The sequence below is a fragment of the Prionailurus viverrinus genome, chromosome B2 (assembly GCF_022837055.1).
Source record: "Prionailurus viverrinus isolate Anna chromosome B2, UM_Priviv_1.0, whole genome shotgun sequence".
Taxonomy (NCBI): domain Eukaryota; kingdom Metazoa; phylum Chordata; class Mammalia; order Carnivora; family Felidae; genus Prionailurus; species Prionailurus viverrinus.
Window position 1 is genome coordinate 149,740,999 of NC_062565.1, and position 16,582 is coordinate 149,757,580.

The following is a 16,582-nucleotide window of genomic DNA, read 5'->3' on the forward strand; positions in this document are numbered from 1 at the left end:
TGCTGTTTGCTCATGGTGGCCCCCACGGTGTTCAGATGGCCCGTTTGCAGAAAGGTGGGGAACCAGAACTCAGGTGGACCTAGGTGTGATGCCCAGCTCAAGAGCGGGATCGTCGTGAGCTCTCGGCTCGAGCTCCTTACCCTAAGACCCCTTCTGCCTCTGGAACTAGAGGGAAGCTGGCTGTGAGGACCAGTGTGCCCGTGCGGCCAGCACAGCATCTCAGCCCCCCTGCGGGTCGGAGGAGCCAGGCGGACACGGGGGGGGGGGTGGGGAGCTCCCTGTGGGAGTCACGAGGGGCGGCTTGCGCAGGCTCTGGGACACCCCTGTGCGTCACCGCCAAGTGGAGACCGCTGTAGGGATGAGGCGGGGGAAGCTGACACAGCACATCGGTTTCCAAGTGTGGGAAGGTCTGGAGGAGCGAAGGGGAGCACAGTGTCATCCCGAGTTGCCCACCGTGGCCACTGCAGGACGGTCGGGGCTACGGGGCTATAGCAGGCCACGGTGGCTGGGTCCCCCAGCTGCCGCCTGAGCAGGAGCCCAGGACCCCCCGCACGCCACTGATGTTACTGCTGGGGTGCCACCAGAAGCTGGAGGAAACCGTCCCCCCTCCGTCCCCTCTTCAGCTGTCTGCAGCACGGCCACCTCGACTGGGAGACGCGGCCCGTGTGATGCCTGAGGCCCGACGGAGGGGATGTTGCATACGCCAGGCGGGGATGGTTCTCAGCCCTGTCTGTCTATCTGTCTGCCTGCATACCCACTGGTATTTCTGTTCTAGTTCCAGCTGCTCTAACTGAATACCACGGGCTGGGGCAGGGGCGGGGGGATGATACACAGCAGACATTGATTATCGATTACCCTCGGCTCTGGAGGCTCCCAGTCCCAGATCCAGATGCCGGCAGAGTCAGCATCCGGTGACAACTCGCTTCCTGCTTTGCGTCCTCATGGGGGAAGGAGCAAGGGAGCTTCCCTGGGGTCTCTAAGGGCACACACGCCATTTGTGAGGACCCCATCCCATGACCTAATCACTTCCCTCGGGTCCTAATACCATCACACCCGGGGGCAGGTTTCAACGTGTGGATTCTGGGGAGACACAGACAGTCGGCATTCTCTCTCTACCACGTATCCCTCTATCGATCTATCGATCTATCTCCTCTCTCGATCTGTCATCTGAGGATGTCTCACCTACTCACAGAGTTGAGCTGTCAACGGGTCCTCATTCCTGCTCCATTGACTGTTGCTTGTAGGCGTAATGAGAACCTTCTTGAATCGCATAGTATGTCACAGACGAAGGAGTCCGTGATACAAGCATCAGCGTCCGCTCATTCATTCTACAAACTCTTGACATTCGTCACCCAGGACATAAAGACTAAAAAATGAAACACGGTGCTTCGCCCACAGAACTGGAGAGAGGGTGTGGGGCGCGGACGAGGTTCCCTTGGAAACATTCAGCATTCAGTACCAGCGAAATCGCGCAGTTTCTCAAGGAGACCACTCGCAAGTGTTCGGCGTTTTCAGAGACACTACTGAATGTGATTTCAAGTGTGTCTTCCTCTTCGGATTGAGTCGCATCACGTCAGGAGCAACCGCTCACACAACTGCTTCTCCAGCAACGTGCGTGGGTGCACGTGTGTGTGTGCACGCGTGTCTGGGTGCCTGTCCACGGGCACGTGAATCCACGCGTGCGTGCACGTGTGCCTGTTCAAGCGTGCCTGTGCGCGCAGAGGTGCAAACCCAGACAGGAAAAGGAAGGGTTCCGGGCAGCTGAGCCCGGCGGGCCCCCCGCAGACTCCACAAGAGGCCCGCAGCCCTCTCTCGTCGCCTCTTCTCCTCGTGTGGCGGCCTCCACCCACACAGAGACAGGCAAATAACTGGGAATCAGCCAGAAACAATGGGCAGTAACAGCCTCGCAGCAGCAGATGCCCTGGAAGAGGACCTTTAGGAACAAGGAAGGTGGCCAGGAAGTGGTCAGAAGGAGGAAGGAGGGGAGAGGTGGGCGAGGCAGGAAAGTGGGATGAAGACAGTGGAAAAGAGCGAGCGAGTGAGGGCGCACCCCGGGGGAGGGGGACAGAGCCCGGCTGGGCGCCCCCAGCGTGCAGGGGATGAGCCCAAACCAAACCACGCCTCCCCCCCCGCGCCCCCCTCTCCCCCCCCCCCCCCCGCACATAACCTCCCACCACCAGGCACCCACCGCCAAAGACCTCATCAGGAACCTCAGGACAGGAGTTAACACAGAAACAGGCACAAAAACAGAGAGAGAGAGAGAGAGAGAGAGGTGGAGGGCAAAGAAAATCTTTAAAATGTTAGGTTACAGCCCAGCTCGAGCCCTTCTGACCAGTTGGGCAAATCTCTTCACCTCCAAATCCTTGTGTATAGAAATACCAAGAAGGGACTGTTTGTTTTTCTCCAGACTTCAGTTAAAATTTGTTCTCTTACATCTTTGTGCTTCCCAGAGTTGTATGTGTGTGCGCGTGCTAGGAGGGAACCGATGATCCTTTCCTGCTGTCATATATGTAAATGACCTTGGGGCACCTGGCTGGCTCAGTCGGTGAAGCGTCCGACTCCTGACTTCAGCCCAGGTCATGATCTCACTGTTTGAGGGTTCGAGCCCCGCATCAGGCTCTGCGCTGTCTGTGGATTCTCTCTCTCCCTCTCTCTCTGCCCCTCCCCTGCTCACTCTCTACGTCTCTCAAATAAAATAAAGTAAAATAAAATAAAATAAAATAAAATAAAATAAAATAAAATAAAAGCTTAAAAAAAAACCAAACGACCTTGGGGCACCTGGGTGGCTCAAGTCAGTTGAGCGTCCGACTTCGGCTCTGGTCATGATCTCACCATCGGTGAGTTCAGGCCACACATCGGGCCCTGTGCTGACAGCTCAGAACCTGGAGCCTGCTTCGGATTCTGTGTCTCCCTCTCTCTCTGCCCCTCCCCTGCTCATGCTCTGTCTCTCTCTGTCTCAAAAATAAAACATTAAAAAAAAATTTAAAAAGAACAAATGACCTTAAAAAGCACCCCAAGTCATGGAACATGTTATACACTGAATGATGTCCCCCCCAAATTCAGTGCTGTCCAACCACAGTCATTGCTCCTGGCAGATGGTCTCCTAAATTATGGCTTTTAACAGGTGGATTCACGCACTTAGACAGGGAGTAGTTCCTAATTAGTCTTGCATCTCGGGTACCCCCCCATCCAGTGGAAACAGGGTAGATATTTGCTGAACGGATGAATGAATTTTTCTGGGTCTCCTGGAATACTATCCTGCTCAAAGTAAAACGTTCTATAAATGTTTATTAGAGTTGGTTCATAAAATCAGGAAATACCGGACAAACGTGCACCATTTGGAGATGGTTTTCAGTACGTAACAGCGGGCGTCTGCGGTCCTCACGGCTCGCCCCCTGCCCCTCTGGGAACATCATGGCGTGTAGGGCTATGGAGTACGTGTTTCTGGGAAGCACTGATGATGACAGAGGTGGATGAGGGACCATCTGGGACATCAGTCAGCCGGGGGACGGCAGGGACTCTGGGAGAGGAGGGCTGAGGCAAGGCCCCCTCGGGTGGGACGTCCAGCGTTCCCGGCGTCATGGTTCCCGTGGGCACTCTGAGCCAAGTGGCGACACTGACCGGTGAGGACTTTCATTAGTTTGGTCACCATGTTAAGCTCTCTCCGCCACGAGGAACATGCAGCTGGGAAGGGGGTATGACCCCTAGAAAATGACTTTTTCTGAAATTGACACTTGGGGTCTCTTAGGACAGAACACGATTGGTACGTTCCTCGAGTACCGCCCTGTATTTCCTGCTGTAGAGCAGTGGTTCCCAGACCCGGGTGCGCACCAGCTCCTGCTGGACCCTGTCTCACATCTGCTGAATTGGGGTCCCTAGGTTTGGGGTCTGGATCATCTGTATCTTGAAACGTTTCCCCCAGTATCTCAGATGTAGCCCGCTCGGCAAGGACGGCAGGCCCTAGGAACTGACCTATACGGTAAAAAACAATGGTTCTCAAAGCGCAGCCCTAAGATTTTGAGGCCCTGTGAGGGTCTTGGTTTTTATTCCTAATGCAGAAAGTGTTGGACGGTATAATCCACATGAACAAAAGTTATGCGGCCTCCCTGAAAAATGTTTAAGAGTATAAAGGAGTCTTGAGACCAAAAAGTTCAGGTATTGATATAAAATTTCCTGGAGTTTTAGGCCAGTACTTGCTGATCTGAAAGTACTTCCTAAAGATTCTCTCCCATTGTTGGCAGGGGTCCAAATAACCCACCTGTCCCGGGGGGCGGGGGGGGTGGTCCAATGGGGGAGAGGATGCCAATGCGAATTCTCCCGCTGGCTTTTATCAGGAACAGATACCGCCATGAAGCACATCTCTGCATCTTCCAGAAGCTGCATTGAAAGACGCTGTCCATCGCATTGCATATAATACAAATATATGCATCACACAAAAATTCCTTTTCTCCAAGGAAAACGTTGATCTCCTGTAACGAGCTCGTGTTCTTGTTATTGGATATCGAAATTACGTAATTCACGATTTTCCATTTTGTCTTTACTACCGGGAAGCAAGGCGGTGCGTTTTGTATTCAGGACGTAAATCATAAATAATTCTGGAATAAGAAGGTAAAACACAGTCGACATTTTTAAGCTCCTCAGGGAACTAAAAGTGTAGCCCCCACCCCGGCTGTGCATTAAATGGTTAGAGAGAAAACCCTCAGAATATGGTAACCAAGATAGGCTTTGATTTTGCACAGACAAGTGCCAGAGACTTATGTGTTAGAACGAGTGGTGAGGTTTTCCGTCGTGGCAGTGATAGTTACCCTGAGCTGGCGACGCGCAGGGATTGTCCCAAAGGCTTTACACACACGTCGTCATAATCCTTACCAGGGTCTGCGATGGCATCTTATGACAAAGAAGTCTAACGAGACACGGCTGACGCAGGACACAATCAGGATGGAAATTCTCTGTTCGACCTTTACCCACGGGGAGGACTCTTCTCCTGCACCACACTGGGGAGGCACTCGGTCTCTAGGCTGGACTTGGGGCCACCCTCGCAGGCCACGAGACCAGCGATGCGGGTCTGAACCGGGCCCCTCCGAGCACCCCACAGGTTACCAAGACACCTGCGTGCCTTACTCACAGCGCACACGGGTTCTTACTGTTGTTTGTGCGTAGACGTAGTTCAGGACTTGCTCAGGCAGGTATCTCCATGCTTAGAAACACAGGCACGAACGTATAGCTTCAGAGTAAGTTTTCTGTGACCAGAGCCCATAGATCATCCACCCTCGACGGAATTGCGCACTTTCTAGAGAAGCCACGAAACCAAAGGTTCTGGCGTTTGGCGTCTCCTTTTTCCAGAAACAAAGGAGATCGATGTAAACACCTCTCTTGAAATGCTCGGGTATGCTTTAAATACATGGGATTAAGTCATATTCGCTCAGTCTCCGGCATGTTACGTGCACTTGGCTTAGACAGTGGTGTCCCACGATCTGTCCCCACAACACGTAGTGAAGGCTCAGCCTCCGCAGAGGGGTTCCCTTGTCCCTGCTGTAGGACCGTGCGGTGTTGGGAGAATTTGACAATAATACCACGGCGTCTCCAGAGAGAGCGTGTTCCCAACCGTCTTACTTCCACGGACTCCTTTTATTACTTTTTTCTCTGGGTATCCCAATATTCTTTTTCAAAAAAATTTTTTTTAACGTTTATTTATTTTTGAGACAGAGAGAGACAGAGCATGAACAGGGGAGGGGCAGAGAGAGAGGGAGACACAGAATCGGAAGCAGGCTCCAGGCTCTGAGCCATCAGCCCAGAGCCCGATAGGTATCCCAATATTCTAAAGACAAACCACATTTACTAGGTGACATCATCCTTTTTGGTGATCGAATAGCTCTTGCCATTATTCAAACTGACCCTTCAACTTCTGATCGGTGTCACCTACCATTTTGAAATCACTTTCAGCAAAAGAAAAGTGTTCCAGTGAACGTACAGGAGTTCTTAGTCTGGGGTCCATGAGCTTCCTAAAATACATGCAAATTTTTGTGGTCACGGGGTACATCTTGGGAGCGTATCTGGAATATAACGTGCATGGGGTTTGTGACCCAACACAAAGTTAAGTATCATTGCCAAATAGCTTTCTTCCAATAACGTTTGATCACGGGGCACCTGGGTGGTTCAGTCGGCTAAACGTCCGACTCTTGATTTCAGCTAAGGTCACGATCTCACGATTTGTGAGTTTGAGCCCCACGTAGGGCTCCGAAAAAACCTGGTCATTGCCAGTAGTATTTAAAGCCAATGAACATCTACCAACCCCCCGAATCCCAGGCCCTCCAGGCAGGATGGGGGCAGCAACACGGGGGGACCACCTCACATGAACCTTGGTAATCTCTTCCCGACCAGCTTTTAATATTTAAAAAACAGTTTTTTTAATGTCTATGTTTTTGAGAGAGAAACACAGAGTGAGCGGGGGAGGGGCAGAGAGGGAGACACGGAATCCGAAGCAGGCTCCAGGCTCCAAGCCGTCAGCACAGAGCCCGACGTGGGGCTCGAACTCACGGACCGCGAGATCGTGACCTGAGCCGAAGTCGGCCGCTCAACCGACTGAGCCTCCCAGGCGCCCCCAGACCAGTTTTTAAAATCCTCCCCCCAAAGAAAACACAAGGCATTGCATTTCTCTTTTATTTCAACATTAAGAAATTGCAGCACAGCGACTCCGAAAACTTTCTCAAAATGTCCGTAACAACACGACGAGACATCCAGTGTCATAGGTAGAAGTTCCGTGTCTTCGAGGGGCATCAGCCGGAGCAACATAAACGTTCTGCTCGTCTGCTTTTACAGTGAAGAACAAGGCACACAAAACTCTGTTTGACAAATGCCATTGGGAAAAAGGGGCACAGTACCAGACTGGGGCCGGTCAAGAGAACGGGGGCGGGGGCGGGGGCGGGGGCGGGGGGGAGGGGACCCAGAGAAGGAAGAGGGTGAGGAGAGGGAGAGACAAAGAACAGGGACACACAGACCCATGCACTGTGACCGTGACGGGACGAGGGACACGCACCCACATGGGCAGCCACGGAAAGGTGCTTCGAAAAGTCACCTACTTTGCGAAAGTCTTTAAAACGTTACTGAACTCAACAGAAACCTGGGTCTCTCGAGTCCTGGTATCTGCTCAGAGGACACGCGAGAGCAGTTAGCACCCTGCCCACGGGACCACCACTCACGCTCACTCCCGGGGCTGGTTAACGTCCAGAACCAGCGCTCCGTCCCGGACCGAGAGTCCACGGCCACGTCTCCGTGTCGCCTCAGCCAGATTGCCACCTGGGCCTCTCTGGTGCTGACGCGTTCATTTTCCACGAAAGACAACTGAGCTCTATGCATCCAGGCAGGAGTCGGAAAAGACAAGCCAGTCGGTGGGGAGGGGCTTTGGCTTTGCAAACTCCTCTGCTGGCTGACCTCGCTCCTGCCGGATTAAACGCTTCCTGTTTGACCAGGTTTGTGTCTAGTGAGAGAGAGCGAGACAGAGAGAGTGGGGGCAGAGATCACAAGCACAATATAACACTGGCTTTTAAAAATGTAAGGCTTCCGTGTAAAATATAATGAAGACTTCCCACATTAAAGCCCAACGAGATAAACATTCAACTACCGACTTTCACACAAGTCAAAAGGTGAGGTAATACATTGCTCTTCTATGACCAGCTTTCTCTGATTACGACTTTTTCCCCCCTCTTTCTCAACCTTAGAGTTAAGCATAATCAGATGCATGGAGGGAGTGTGTAGAAATCAGCCTGGAGTTAGCAAGAAAGGGTATGGGCGGCTCCCAAAAGGCCGAGGAGTTTTAACCCTTTATTCAAATGATAGGCAGAGATTTTCTCTTTTAAAAAAATGAGTATACACAATTGTACAAAGCCACCGTGTCACCGATTTTTTACCCGGTGATTAAAGCCGCTGGAAACGTAACATCTGCCCCCAGGGACCCCCCCACTTCCTCCCTCAAATGAATTGCCTGCCTGGCCCGGAACATGTTGTTCTGCGTCCGTCTGTCCGCACACGGCTTTTTGCTTTCTCCCCTCCCCCCCCCCCCCCCCCCCGCCCCGGTCAGCCTTTCTGCAGCACAGAAGTCACATTGCAGGTAGTGCTTCCAGGAAAAACAGCGACCTTCAGCAGAAGCTGACCTTCACCCCCGCTCACATCTTGTCCCGGCCTTTCAAGTCCACCCCCGTCGCTGTGCTCCAGGGACACGTTTGTGTGCGTGATGGGGTCTGTGCGTGTGCGTGTGTGGCCGTGACTCTGTGTGCACGTGGGTACGTGAGCAGGAACGTGGTTTTAAAAAATGTTTAACGTTTATTTATATATGAGAGAGGGGGAGGGGCAGAGAGAGGGAGACATAGAATCCGATGCAGGTCCCAGGCTCGGAGCTGTCGGCACAGAGCCCGACGTGGGGCTCGAACCCACCAGAGGGGAGATGGTGAGCTGCATGGGAAGTCGGACGCCAGACCGGCTGAGGCCCCCGGCCCCCCGGAGAGCTAAGCGTTCGTGAGAGAGCTCTGTGGGTGTGGGTGTGTGAGCACGCGTGTGACTGTGCGTGGGGGCAATGTGGGCAGGCAGGCCTGGCTGGCCGAGGGCGCGGGGCGGCACAACAGGGCCCTGGCAGAGGCCTGCAGTGTGGACGAGCAGTTTCCAACCTCGGCCTCGCTCAGCGGGTCGAGTAGCTTCCGGTGTTCCCACCCTTCTCCCCTCCGAGCTTGAAAATTAGGTTAACTTGAGTTTCCCAGCTTCCCAAACCCTAGATGCGTTCTGTTTCGGAGAAACGGAATCATAAATGCGGCCCCAAGGCCAGCTCTGCAAACAGCCAGCCACCCTCACGGGTGCCCTCCCCCAGGCTGTCGTCCACAGGGAGTGACACAGACAAACCACCGGCCCAGCCAGAGGGTCTCTGGGACCCACGGGAACCTTAGGGGTGTGGAACAGGAGGCATTTTCACCCTGAGCCCTAAAGGCATCTGGGGGGCCAAGAGGAGGCCAGAAGGCTCTGGAAGGCAACACCTGGGGGGCGGGGCCGACCAGGGCGGGAGAGGGAAAGGGTGGCTGACCCAGCTGGGGGTACGGGGCAGAGCCTGGCCAGGACTTGGGCCCGGGGGGGTCAGGGAGGCCGTGTCCTAGGCTAGCCCCCCCTCCACCCCGGGCTCACAGGGGCCCAGGCAAGGCAGACGAGGCTGTGCGTGTGCCGCCAGGGTGCCCCGGAGGAAAGGCTATTTGCGCGGTCAGCCAGGGGCATCCGGTCCTGCCCACCGGGTGCGGCGGGTTCACAGGTGCCGGAGGGTGGCCGTGGGCGTTGGGGGTGGGGGGAGGGCAGGCTCACAGGGTGCGGCCACGCTTCCAGGAGGTGGGGAGGTCCCTTCCCCTGCTCACGGGCATCCAGAGAGGGTGGGCACAGGTGCGGGGGTGGGGGACCCCCAGGCTCACGGGCATCCAGGAGGCAGGCGCAGGTGCGGGGGGGGGGGGGGCACCTTCGGGTCCGCGGGGAGCCCCCACCCCCCACCCCCCCTCCGGCTCACAGCGTGCTCAGGTGCGGCAGCGTGTCCAGGGGCCGCGCGACGTCGCGCGCGGCGGCCGCCGATTCCACGCCGCGCAGCCACTCGGTGCACCTGCGGACCAGGCCCTCGTCCACCGCCCGGGCCTCCTCCTCGTACTCCACGTCGTCGTACCGGTGCCGCTCGTTGAGCAGCGACACGCGCGGCGCCGGGCGGCGGCCGGGACCCGCGGGAGAGGGCGAGGGCGGCGGGCGGCAGGGCCGCGCGGGCAGCCGCCTCTGCAGGTGGCGCCCCTGGAGCAGCAGGACGGCCTCGGGGGACAGGCCGGGCGAGAAGCGCGCGGCGGCGGCGGCGGCGGCGGCGGCGGGTCCTGTCCCCGGGGCCGCGTCCCCCGCGGGGCTGTGGCCGGAGCGGGCGGGCCGGGCGGGGGCGCGCGGGGGGCCGGGGCCGGGGCCGCGCCGGGCCGGCGACCGCTTCAGGGCGGCGGGGGGCCAGGAGCCGGACAGCGCGCCCTCGGGGGGCCTCCTCCTGTCCGCGGCGGCGGGCGGCGAGGGCGCGGGCGCGGGCGGGGCGCGGGCGGGCGCTGCCCTGCGCGGGGCGCCGGGCCTGCGGGGCGGGGGGCGCGCGGCGGGGGCCCCCGGGGTCGGCGTGGGCGGGAAGGGCATGGTGCCACCGAGCCGGCGGGTCATCGGCGCCCTGGAAGGAGACGGGCGGCTCTCAGTCGCTGGGGCGCGGGGGCGGGGGTGGGGGGGCCCGGGGCGTCCCCGCGGGTGGCCGGGCTCGGCACCGCGTGCCCCCCCCGCCGCACCCACCTGCGTCCGGCCGCGGCATCGCCGGCTCGCTCACGTCCCGGCTCCCGGGGCCCTCCCCTCGCTCGGGGACAGTCACCGGCCGCCCGCCCGAGTCCGGCCCGGGCGGGGACGCGCCAGCAGGAGGAGCCTAGCGTCTGGCTGGTGTCACGACCCGACTGTTGCGTGCGACCGGCCACGGAGCCGGAGCCGGGACGGCGTGGGGCGGGACCGGGCGGGACCGGTCCCCCGTCGGCCCCCACCCCCGACAGGACTCAATCAACCCGGGGCGGAGGCGGGAGGGCCGGCTGGGTCCCGAGTCCTGGGCGGAGTCCCTGCCGCTTGGAGGGAAAGTCCTGGACAAGCGGTTGGCGCCTTTAAGAGGGTGGGAGTTGGGCCGCGGGGGACACGGCCAGGCCAGGCCGCCCGACCCGCGCCCTGGTGTCAGAGGGGAAGGCCGGCGGCCCTCGATGGCGCTGGGGAAAAGGCATCTGGGGGGGGGGGGGTCCTCTTAGTTCCCCGTTTACAATGCTGATGCCACCGCTGAAGGGCGGTCCCCTGAAATTCGAGCCCTAGCTTTACCAACGGGCAAAACAGGCCCGTGTCAGTGATGCCATGACAATGACAGAGGAAACGGTGCACACGGAGGGATTCCTGGGCGCAGAGCAATGTAGTTACTGCTGTAACGGTGGTTCGAGCGAGTGACACATCGTGACTGTCATCCCATATTCGAGGAGGAGACCTGGAGATGACGTCACACGGCGACACATCACAAGTCAAGGCACCACTCAAGGAGAATTATCCCCCAGGAAACACTCTTCCATGGGAGGTGCTTTCAGGCCTAACCGGGGACGGGACCAGGTTGTGCGGCTGTGGCCCAGGTCAGCCGAAAGCATTCAAGTGTGGGTGAACTCCAAGTGCGCTGTGCCAGTGGTCGCCCCCCCCCCACCACCCCAGCAGCACCTCCCGGCCGTGAGGGCACTGGCCGCGTCCCTGTCCCTCCTGCCCCCGTGTCAGGGCACCAGGCAAGAGCGGAACTCGGTCGGTGGCCAGAGCCGGTCTCCCCACAGCTGGGGGTGGAGAAGGGGGCTGAGGTCCCATAATCTCCACCTGCAACCGAAAACCACATCTACATACGTGTTCTCCACAAAATGTGCAAACGCGGCTTCAAGACAGGCTTCGTCCTCTCAAACGTTCTCCCCGTCCCGCCGGGGCCTCAAGGTTAGCCTCCCGCCGCCTGCTGCTCAGGGGTCGGGATGTTTGAGGCAGGTTGGGTCATAAATCTCTGCCGCAGGTGCTGAACGCGCCTGTGTGTTTTATTCCAAGTTTCTGTATTTCTAGGTGCATGCGGGACCGGGTAGGCTACTGGTGCAGCGGGTGGACAGCGTCCCGCCGGGAGAGCCCGGGTGGGAGGGCGGGCGGACACAGTGAAGACAGGAGAGGACGGGGGCACAGGAGGACTCGGAGGGGAAGGCGACACCCCGGAAAAGCAGCAAACTGGATCCTCCCGAGACTGGAGCAGGGGCCCCAGTGGCATCCGTGACGGGGTCCTAATTCCGAAGCCCCGCAGGACAGTCGCAGGTGAGCAGGCGGAGCTGGCGATCCCATAATCGCCTGCCTGTGTGGCTTCTGTCACCATTTCTCTTCTGCTAGGAACCGGGGGCTGAGTGGGATGGAGGAGAGGAGACAATCCCAGCAACAGGATCCCAGACACAGCCACATCTGAGCCAGCACCTTGAGGAAGGGAAGGAAAGTCCTGGGCAAGGGTGAGGGGCTGTTAGCCACGCCCACATCCACCGTAGCAGAGATTGGGCATTTTCCTCCAAGAAGAGACAGTGAGATTCATCAGACCGCTGCACACGTCGGACCAGACTGTCCCTGGGGTTCTCCAGAACCCCCACATCCTGTCCCAGCCCAGAAGCATGGGGACTTGGGAAGCTGGAAGTCTCTGCCTGACCTCCGAGGAGAAAGCGAGTGCCGGGCGCCTGCCATCGCGTCACCTGCCCAGGTCAGAAGGGCGCTCCTCTCCTGTCTTTCCTCAAAGGCCCGGTAAGCACCCCTGCCGGGGGCGATGACTTCCGGTACCTGGTGGTGGGCTACTGGCCCCGGAGCGGCAGAGGAGTGAGTGTCCCCCACAGGACTCTGCTCTTCAGACTCCGCTCAAGCATCCAGGTGACAGCATCCCTGCTCCCTGCCAGCCACCTCTTCTACTCGAACCCTTCGGCCCCTGGGAAACTGGAGGCTGGAAAGAGTGGCCTGGCCTGGCGGGGACCGTGGGAGAGCAGCGCGCGTCACCTGCACTGTCGCGGCCCGCTGCCTGTTACAGAATCCGTTATTACAGTCTGTGTGGTTGAATCGAGCCGCTGGTGACAGTTACCAGGAAGGAAAACCACACTAGGACAGCCAGCCAAACTTCCCTCCAGAATTGGGGACGCGACAGAAAAGCACCTACAGTCAAGAAGTAACAGCCAGCTGTAACTTGGTCATTTGCGTGGGATTTTGCGTGCTGGGCCCAGAACCCAACAGTGGGGCTGTAGCTACGTGTGAAACAGGAAAACAGGAGGACCAGAATCCTGGGATCGGGTTATCAGTTTCACACTGTATTCCTGGGGTCTCCGGACTCTAAAACCCACGAGTATGTTTCATCTGGAGGTCACAAAAGTTACCTCCACTATAAGCTGGTCGATTTGCAAGGTCAGTTACACAAAAGCCCATATACGTACTCAGAACTGTCCGTATTTTTTGCCTCTGCTGTCTCACTTTCCAATTACGTCGATGCTCCTTTTTGAAACGTTACACTTGGCACACTGTCACATCAGCGTCAGGTGCACAGCACAGCGATTCGACCCGTCTGTGGGGGATGCTGTGCTCACGAGCGTCGCTATCACCTGTCACCAGACGATGCCATGACATTTGTTTGATTTTCAGATTCTGAACAAACGCGAACACGGTATGGTCCACCATTTGAGAATTCATGGTCATTTTTTCTCCCACTGTTGTATCAGAGTTAAGTGTAGGAACGCGGACTTTTTGTTATGACAACCCTTGAAACTGTTTCCAGAACAAAGACGTATGCAGAAAATATTTAAATCACCAAAATAAAGAAGCAAGACGATATCCAGGCCCCACTAAAATCAGCCCAAGTGCTGTGCAGGTTTGAAGGGAAGGGAAAACCCGCGCAGCCCGCGGCGTGCTGAGCCTGCTCTGTGGGAGGCTGGGGTCCCACAGGGATCCCCCCAAATCCTGAGTACAGACACACTGCGCTCACCAGCTCATCCCCACGGACGCTGCTGATTGAGGCAGCGCCGGCGATCACACCATGGTGCCCGGAAACCAGTCGCTATTTTAAGAAACTTCCTTTTTCTCACGAGCTCATCAGTGTCTCGGCTTTACCTTGCTATGACGACTTCGGCGCACGTTCAGAAAAATGTCCAAAGGCAAAGAGATCGATGCCCTGCTTTTCCAAATCACACCTTCTTCCCACATGCTGTGCTTTGTTCCCGTGTTTTGACTCAAATGACTTCACGCGAGGGGGCGGTAAATCGTCCAACAGCCAGAACCAACATGGAGTCTGAATTTTAAACCGCAAGAGGTCTCCTTCTGGCTGTTACAATCCTCGTGGACCCCTGAGACACAGACAACTTGGTCGATAACCGGAAATACGCCCATTCCTTCTTCTCACAGTGGTCTGTTACCGTGAGAGGGTCTGGGGGTAGAAAACATTCAGGAACCTGTTCAGACACTGTTTGCTTTAGAGTCCTTCTTCCGTCAACGCTAACATAATGATCCACTTTATCTGGATTTTGCTCCACTCAAACCTCGCGAGCTTTAGGAGAGAAGAACAGGAAGGACCTGTGTTTTACGGGCGACCGACCAAGATTTCCCCAGGAGCTTCACGACCAGCCACAAGGAGACCTGCCGGGTCAGGGAGGCCCCAGAGCCCTCTCCCCTTGCTGCCGTGGGGCCTCAACGCCTCCCTGACACTCCGAGGACCCGCTTCTGTTTTTATGGCCACTCTGGATGTTAATCTCAGTAGAAATTCCAAGTGACTTAAAAAACGTGTATTAACACATCTAAAAATGACAACAAACTCGTGACATTAACAATACACCCATTACGTTGGGGCGCCCGGGTGGCTCAGTCAGAAGAACACATGGCTCTCCATCTCGCGGTTGTGAGTTCAAGCCCCACATCGGGTGTAGACATGAGTAAAAAAATAAACTGAAAAACGAACAATACAACCATCGCGTTAACATGTTTTTAATGAAAAATAACGGTATTTGCTAAAACCAACAAATCAGAGATGAGGGGTGGGCTCCGTGCTGCCGGGTTCTCGTGTGATCACGCGTCCGCAGCCCCGTGACTCCGCCGTGCGTTCACGGTAGCACAAGTGAAGCACGGGGTCTTGGGATTAGCGCCAAAGCGGGCCCCAGCAGGGTGTCCGGGACCCCACTTTGAGAATCGCCACACTGCCTGCCGTGTTGCACCAGGAACCAGCCGCTCGGGATGGCGAGCCACAACGGTGGCTAGGGGGTGAGCTGCTTTGAAAGCGAGACTTCACACGTGGCTCTTTCTTGCAACAGCCTGGAAAAGCCCGAAGCAAATCAGAACAGGACGGTGCGGGGGGAAAAGACACAGGCTTCCCTTAAAACTATAGGCCTGAAGCTGACACCGCACCTGTTCCTTGCCGCGCTCGGCCTGGCAGAGAGGCGCAGTGGCATTTCAGAGGACCGTGGACACCCCGAAGGCTGGTTCACACACCGGGAGCTGACGGAATAGTTGGAGACTCACGGAACCGTTTGCTTTGCCTTGCCCTCTGGGGACAGCCCTTTGCCAAGGTCCCCGAAGGATCCCGGTGGTCACTGTCGCACGCAGGTTACCCAACCCCCCAGCCCTGTCACCGCGGCCGTGACGTGAGCCGCACGCACAGCCCCGCGCTGCAGCAGCGCGGGGCGAGCTCACGCGGACTCCTGCTCCGGGAGCCGTCAGGTGGGGCCCGGTGACGTGCAAGGTCGCGCAGAGAAGTGTGTTAAGAGCGGCCTTCCCTCAGTGTGCACGCTGGTGTCTCGGGCCGGCTCTGACCCCGCGCGTCCTATCAAGCAAATAAACTATCTTCTATCAAGCAAATAAAGCATCTTCAGACGGTAGCGGGGTGGGGGTCCCAGAGGGGAGGACCCGGCCTGGGCGTGCACGGCCACACGGACGTGGAGCTCCCCCGAGCTCTCTGCAGTGACCGAGCGGCCGACAATCCCGGCCAGGGTGACCCACGCTGGCTCATGCCCCTCCTCGGTTCAGCCAGAAGGCCCTTCGCTGCTTACGCCCGTCGATCTTAATGTTTGGGGACCCCTCTGCGGGGCCAACAGCCACTGCACCTGCCAGGCCGATCTGCTCTCGGGGAGGCGGAGGCGCTGGCCCGACACATGCCCGCCGGTCCCCCCCACCAGCGCTGGCGGAGCTGGGGGGACATACGCCCTGAGAACAGGAGGGGCGGCGGGGGGCACCGGGGTGACCCTCCCAAGGACAGGGCCCCGCCCACACACCCTGACCTGCACTCTCTGGGGTCATAAGGAGACTTCCCCGTACCCTTCACCCCCCCCCCTCCAGCCAGGGCCCCGCCCCATCCCACTCACCCTGCGGGCTGTAGCACCCCGCAGGTGTCCCCCCTCCCCCTGCAGGGCCCGGCTGTCATCCGCGGGGCGGCGGGTCCTGTCCAGCGAGCGAGGAAGTTAACAAGATGCACCTCACCTCGCCCGGTCCTTCTCCACCACCCCGCCCCCCACCCGCACGTGCCCGGGGGACGCCCGCCACCTCCGCCGCCTGGGCCGGGACGGAGGGCCACCAGGGAAGCCCGGCAGCTCCAGGCGAGGCAGCGCCCGCGCCATCTCGGTGGGCGGACCGACCGGGCTTCTGCTCTGTCCGCAGGCTGAGCCCGCACCTCCACAGCAGGAACGTCCGCCCGAAGTTCTGTGTTCCGTCCTGGGACCCTGTGCACGGACACGGCAACGGGGCCACGTCACCGTACCGCCACCCCAACGGGGGCCTCCGGCTCAAGGCCGATCCTTCTGGCGACGCAGACGGACTCTCTGTGGCTACCGTCATCTACCGACACCGAGAATAACCCACTTCTCTGAGCTCCACGCCTCCAGGTCACACCCCCGCCCCTCAGCGAGCCTCCTGCACAGCCCGCTTCCCGTGTGGTACACACCACGCCCTCCTCCCCTCCCTCCCTGCTCTGCAAGCACCTCTGACCGTGGTGCAGCGAGCTGTCCTCTCCGCCCTCCCACGG

At 58.2% G+C, this 16,582-nt stretch overlaps 1 protein-coding gene across 1 annotated transcript; it reads right to left on the reverse strand.

The window, feature by feature from the left end:
• Positions 1-6,646: 6,646 nt before the first annotated feature.
• On the reverse strand, positions 6,647-9,936 carry PRR18 (proline rich 18; the record flags this gene model as incomplete). Its single annotated transcript, XM_047860387.1, has 1 exon — positions 6,647-9,936. A coding segment is annotated over one exon (408 nt), but the record flags the coding sequence as incomplete, so codon positions are not given.
• Positions 9,937-16,582: the final 6,646 nt, after the last annotated feature.